A 6,362-nucleotide genomic window follows, 5' to 3' on the forward strand; every position below is an offset into this window, starting at 1 on the left:
CCGGTGAGTGCTTCTTCTCTGCTGCAGGCTCTGTGACGTCGGTTAAACCGGTGGAGTACTTCTTCACACGTCGGTTTAACCGGTGTTAGTATACCATGCTGTTTTTGCGCTGTTTGTTCGTGATTTCTTCCGCGTTGATTCTTGCTTGTTCCTAAGGTTGTTTTGTGTTGGTGTAGCTTCTCCATAGCTACAACGCACTTCACCTAGGACGTTAGGGTTGGATGTGTTTTAGGGGATCATAAGCCGAGCTTTCAATTGCGATAAATTTTTATCGGCTCCCATTCACCCCCCTCTGGTCGCCATTTCGGTCCCTCATCATCAAATAGTCAGCGAATGGAAACAGTCGCGAGGAAAAAAGACACTTACACAATAGAAAGTACTGAAGCAGTGGACTGAGATTTGTGAATTGACCGGGCACCAGGAAGATGGCCCAAATGGTTGTTGGGCTTAAATGCTAGTAGGCTGAAATAATAGTTGGGCTTGTGAATGGGCTATAACACTCCGTACATATAATAATTGATTAAAGAGGGGACATACTGTATTAGGCTAGTACCAATAGGATTTTTATGGAGAGTTTTGTAATATTAAATTATGTAGCATATTATCAATTTTGCTAGCATGATGATAGAGGAGGAATGAGAAAGTTTTATGAGATGAGACAAGAATTTATGTCTTGATAACTATGTTATAAAACTGTACTCCCACTACTAGAAAACAAATCTTAGATCCTACCGGTATGGAGATGAACCGGTACCTATGCTAGCATATGTACCGGTTCATCTCCATACCGGTACTTTTGGGGTAGATGAAATCTTTGAATGAGCCTTAGGTACCGGTTGGTATTATCAACCGGTACCTAATGCTCTCCATAGGTACCGGGTGGTAATTTTTATATTAGTACCGGGTGGTACCACCAACCGGTACTTTTAGACGAGCCTTAGGTACCGGTTGGTGTTACCAACCGGTACCTTAGGCTCGTCCATGGGTTATTTCAAAAGGAAAGCATCTCCTTCTCAATTAGAAGAACTCTGTAGCTGAGATGGTAAAGGAGCAACGCGCAAAGCTAGAGGTCGCGAGTTCAAATCCCAGACAAAAAGAATATTTTTCGTGAATTTTGGAGGCCTTAGATACCGGTTAATTTACCCGGTACCAAAGACTGAGCCTTTTGGTACCATTTTCGGAGTACTGGTTCAAAAAACCAGTACCAAAGGCACCTGCAACCGGTGGTTTAAGGCATTTTTCCAGTAGTGTCCGATACTCATCTACCACTTCCGCATCACGAGTGACGAGAGCGTGGTAGATCTTGTGAGTACTACTTTGCATGATAAAATTTTACTCCATTAAATTCTGGTGCCAATTTATACTAGATGCTAGTTTTTTTATGAAACACGAAGGGTATGGCCCCTACTGATTATATATTTTAAAAAATAGTTGATATTAGGAGAAAGAAACTGATTACAATTACAAGAGGGACTGTAGCCATGAGTCTATTTTCTGCGTGATACATTGATACTTGTTCTTCGATCGATAGATAGCTATATGGTGAATTCATACTTGAAGACACTAGATGTTGGTGCGTAGATCCGTATAACATTTTTGCGGATATGTATACAGTTGATTGGTGGACTGTTGTAATAAAAAAAAAGACGAATTGCTGACCCCCGAATCTTTGTAAAATTGCAGAAACTTTGCTCCTTGGAATACAATTTTTTTTCTTTTTGGTTCTTTCTTTTATATATACAGCATTGACCAAGTGTTACTTTCTCGGTCCGCAAAAGACAAACCATTTCAAAAATTCTACAACAGATTAACAAGAGGTTAATTAAATGACTTGCTTATCCTATTTATTAGCTATATTTGGCATTAATTGACTGGACATGCATATGCTAAATTGGTTTTATGCTTTTAGGACGGATGTCGTACTGCGCAACCAATCATTGTAGCACATAGTAGGTGCACAAAGTTCCTAGAAAAGTATGAGACCGAGTATAATAATATATTATAAACATATTGAATATTAAGGTGGAGGGGAGAAAAGAGGAGAGAGGATGAAAACTCAAGCTGTAAGTTATAGCTGGGTTCAACATAGTAACTTAAAAAACTTTATGTGAGAGACAAGTGCCTCATACACTCATACATTAAAGATGGATATATAGCTAGTACGAGTTAGCGGAGAGGTAGACTGCAAAAAATCCTTATAAACCAGCAGCTAGCTATATTATCAATCTTACTCTGAAGGGGAAGTATGCAAGTATTTCTATGCTGGTTGTTGACACCATTTTTTTGACACGTGTCAAGGAAGGTGATTTGGCGAGGGAAAAGTTGCCGATTTAAAAGAAACCAAAAGATGTACAGGATCAGAATCGGCCGATAGAGTGCAGCCGATGGGCCATAAGAATATTCCATGAAGATGTTGATCCGCACGGTTTGCTGATCGGCCGATAAGGAATTGCCGATGAATCAAGAAGAAAAAAGGAAATCCAAATTCTACGAAGGTTCTAATGATTCGGTTGTAATCTTTAGATAGTTTAAATTAGGAAGTCTTTATCCTTTAGGTCAAGTAATATGTTTGCCGCGATCGGCTAGAACTTGTTAGCGTAGACTATAAATATCAGTTGTATTGATCGGAAAAAGTGGATACACATCCAATACAACAACTCTTTACAATTCCTTTGCACTTTACTTTTCGGCGACTTCGCCTATTTTCTTTTCTTTTCGACGAGTTCTTTCAAGTTGATCAAGAACGCCTCACATTCGAGCGACTTGATTTGCTGGTGAGTTTTCGTTTTACTGAGTATATTTGAGCTTTAGCTACCGGGCGTATCGCTGTGGCTTTGTTCAAATCTATTCAAAAGTTATCGAGTTTATCTAGGCTTTGATCTCGGGCGCATCGCTGTTTTCTTGTCTAGATTTATTCACAATTTATCGATATCGGCTAGATTTGTAGGTTTTTTCTTTGTTTTTGGCCATTATCACACCTATCCGCTTAGAAGCATATTAGATCGGCTTTAGGTTTTGTAGTAACATTTTTATATCTTAAAAGCCGGTTTAGACCTGTTTCGAGCTGCATCATCTGAGTTACACATTCGTAGCTTAGATTTTGTTACATACGTGCAATCGGCTATTCTAAGCCGATTTTGTCGTTTTCTGCCGACGCGTTCGTTTATTACGCACCCGTATTTAATATTCTTTTATCTTTTTCCCTATTGGCAGAGCTTGCCGATACGTCCGTGTGAGAGATATTCAGAATCCCAGCCGATACGCTCTCGAATTTAACTTTGTTTTATCCCTTGTCAATTACAGGTCAAATTGTCAGGCACGCTTGGTTGACTTTCCGGAGCTTGGCGAACACTTGCCCTCGGATTCCAATGTATTGATTTTTGCGTCAACACAAGTAAAATTGGAACTTGGAACGAAATAACTCTTCAGGAAAAAAACAAAAAAAGTTGACATATGAATAGGAGCTGCTTACGTTTAAACATGATAGTTGAAACCTATTATTATTTTTGCTCAATTTCTCTTTTTTCCTTCTTTTGCACAGTTTTTATTCAACCTCAATTTTCGCCTCCTCTATACCCATTCATGTTTTTATTTGAATTATTGAAGAACTCTTAGAGGTGAAGTTGTGGCATAGTAGCACCGTACCTAAGGTGACAGTTGCACGTGAAATTCTTACCTGGCAGCAAGAGTAGGCAGAGGCCGGTCTCAGTAGAGTTCATGTCATTTAATTTTGCTGATGTGGCAACATGGTTGTAAAGAGTGAGAAAGAAGAGTTTTGTGAGATATAAGAAGAATTTTATTCCACGAAACTTATCCGGCATGTTTATTTAATTTTTGTTCTAAATAACTATGTAATAAAACCACGCAGAATGGCCGAATGGGTCCTTGGAGCCTGCCCCCGGAGCTGATGTTCGATCCATTAATTGAGAACCCAAAACAAATATATGTCCTTATTTATTCACGTGCGTACAACTTCACATGTCGGCAGGAGTGGCAGTAGAGGAAAAAGAAAAAGGGGAGGAGGAAGAAGACTGAGAAGGAAAAATAAGCCCCTTCAATATTCAATTTTTGAATCTGCCACTAAGCAGAACTACAAATCCTGGCGACTAAGCAGCGACGCCCAGCTTGCTGCCGGCGACGTCGACGACGAAGCGGTACCTCACATCGTTCCTCTCCAGGCGCTGGATCGCCGTGTTGACGTAGTCCATCCCGACGACTTCGATGTCCGCGGTGATGCCGTGCTCGCCCGCGAAGTCCAGCATCGCCTGGCAATCCTCCATGCCGCCGCCGGCGCTCCCGGCCAGGCGCTTCCCTCCGGCGACGAGGCTGAAGGGGGGCACCTCGAGAGGCTTGACCGGCAAGCCAACGACCACCATCTGCCCCATCGGCTTCAGCAGCTCCAGCAGCGGCGCGACAGGGTGCTCCGCCGACACCGTGTCGATGATGCCGTCCATCGTGCTCGCCGCCGCCTGCGCGATAACGAGCGAGCGAGTGCCATTATCAATCGGCGGCGTATATATTTATATTATATACCAACCATATCGCCGGCCGGCTCGCCGCCGCACCTTCATCTGCTCGGGGTCGCGGCTGACCAGGAAGGCGTCGGCGCCGAGGCGGTCGAGAGCCTCCTCGCGCTTGGCCGGCGACGTGCTGATGACGGTGACCGTCATCCCGAACGCCTTGCCGAACTTGACGCCCAGGTGGCCCAGGCCGCCCAGCCCGACGACGCCCAGGTGCTTGCCAGGCGCGTTGAGGCCGAACCGCACCATGGGGCTGAACACCGTGACGCCGGCGCACAGCAGCGGCGCCGCCGCGTCGGGGGGCAGGCTCTCCGGGACCCGGACCGCGTAGTGCTCGCTGACGACGAGGACGTCGGAGAAGCCGCCCTGGGTGGCGGCGCCGTCGATCAAGTCCACGCCGCCGGACGTCGGAACGAGCTGGGGGCAGTAGCTCTCGAACCCCTTGCCGCAGCTCTCGCAGGAGCGGCACGAGTCGACGAAGTAGCCCACGCCCACCGTGTCGCCGGACTTGAACTTGGTGACGCCGGGGCCGACGCCCGTGGCGACGCCGACGATCTCATGCCTGCGCTTGTTCCTCCAATCAGGGAAAAATTTCTCGGCGAGAAAAGAACGAGAAATTTCTGCCCGTGCAGCATATGCCTAGTGAGACTCGATCATTACCCGGGAACGACGGGGTACATGGCGTTGCCCCATTCGTTCTTGATGATGTGGAGGTCCGTGTGGCAGAGCCCGCAGAAGAGCACCTTGATCGTCACGTCGCCGTCTCTCGGGACCCTGACAGATGAGACAATCGTCATCAGCAAACGGCGCACGAATTCATTATGCGAAAATGACAGGCTCCTCCATGTATGTTCAGTCAGTCGCCGTCAGTGAAGAGTAGTAGTACCTCCTTGAGAAGTTGAAAGGGGAGAGGTGGCCGGAGGCATCCCTGGCAGCCCAGCCGTGCGCCGCCGTGCCTTCCGCCATTAAAAACTCCTTGACCTTGATCCGCTTCTTCAACCTCACTTGGGCACTTGTTGGCTGGCTTCTCAGGTTGGCTCTGGTTGCAGGATACGTCTGGGTGGTATGCCTCGGGTAACCACGGTGCTCGGCCTAAAATAGGAAAGCCGCGCGCGTAGCAATCGTGGACGTGGATCGGACATGAACTTCTCAAAAAATAGCAATCATGGGCATGGCAACGACGTCAGATGGTGGGTAGCCGTCTGACTGCTCCCATTGCTCACCGTTCACTTTCACTGCTCCCAGTTGGCTCGTTTCTTAAGTTCACACACCCATGTATGGTCCCTGAGAAAAGCCGCCGGCGGCTAATGCTTCTAAATTCTAATCCATTCCGTTGATTTGTGCACCTTGCTTGGGTCGCTATCCGTGAACTGTAAGTCATGGGAGTCGATTTAAATTGCCACGTTTGTGCAGCAAATTGAAGTTTGACTTGAGCTGAGTTAGCCTACTCAAGTACTGATACTACATATATATGTACTCAAGGCTATATATGTTTCCTTAATTAGCAACCTGTATCTCAAGAAGACCGATGAAACTAGGAAATAGTTGAGTACTTAGAGCCTGTTTGGATGGGCTAAAGCTAAGTGCTAAACTTTCGCACCTATTAGCACTCATAACTTTGCTAAAGTTTTAAGTCTTGACTAAAGTTTAGCTCACCTCATTAGCACTCATGTTTGGATGTGCTAGTGCCTAGTGCTAAAATTTAGCACTTGGATCCTAATTAAACATCCCCTTGATTACGAATTTGAAAGTACTCGATAGCAGAGAGATCGAACAAGAACTTGTGATTTGATGTGCTTGGTTGTTCCTCTTGGGTGTAAAAATAAATGAAATAAAGGATAC

General features: G+C 45.5%; 1 protein-coding gene across 1 annotated transcript; it reads right to left on the reverse strand.

Annotated features, from left to right (window-relative positions):
- Positions 1–3,923: 3,923 nt before the first annotated feature.
- On the reverse strand, positions 3,924–5,632 carry LOC120678978 (probable cinnamyl alcohol dehydrogenase 8D). Its single transcript, XM_039960455.1, has 4 exons — positions 5,407–5,632; positions 5,181–5,294; positions 4,566–5,082; positions 3,924–4,469 (listed from the first exon to the last, which is right to left on the reverse strand). The coding sequence occupies exons 1-4, from the start codon at positions 5,484–5,486 to the stop codon at positions 4,107–4,109; spliced, it is 1,074 nt and encodes a 357-aa protein (XP_039816389.1). The 5' UTR covers positions 5,487–5,632; the 3' UTR covers positions 3,924–4,106.
- Between the last annotated feature and the right edge of the window lie 730 nt (positions 5,633–6,362).

This window comes from Panicum virgatum, chromosome 2K (genome assembly GCF_016808335.1).
Source record: "Panicum virgatum strain AP13 chromosome 2K, P.virgatum_v5, whole genome shotgun sequence".
NCBI lineage: Eukaryota > Viridiplantae > Streptophyta > Magnoliopsida > Poales > Poaceae > Panicum > Panicum virgatum.

Coding starts and splice junctions, on each gene's coding strand:
- LOC120678978 (XM_039960455.1), bottom strand. CDS start 5,486: ATGGCGGAAGGCACGGCGGCGCACGGCTGGGCTGCCAGGGATGCCTCC. Junction 5,083..5,180: donor ATGTACCCCGTCGTTCCCGG/GTAATGATCGAG, acceptor GAACAAGCGCAG/GCATGAGATCGTCGGCGTCG. Junction 4,470..4,565: donor GCGACCCCGAGCAGATGAAG/GTGCGGCGGCGA, acceptor GTTATCGCGCAG/GCGGCGGCGAGCACGATGGA.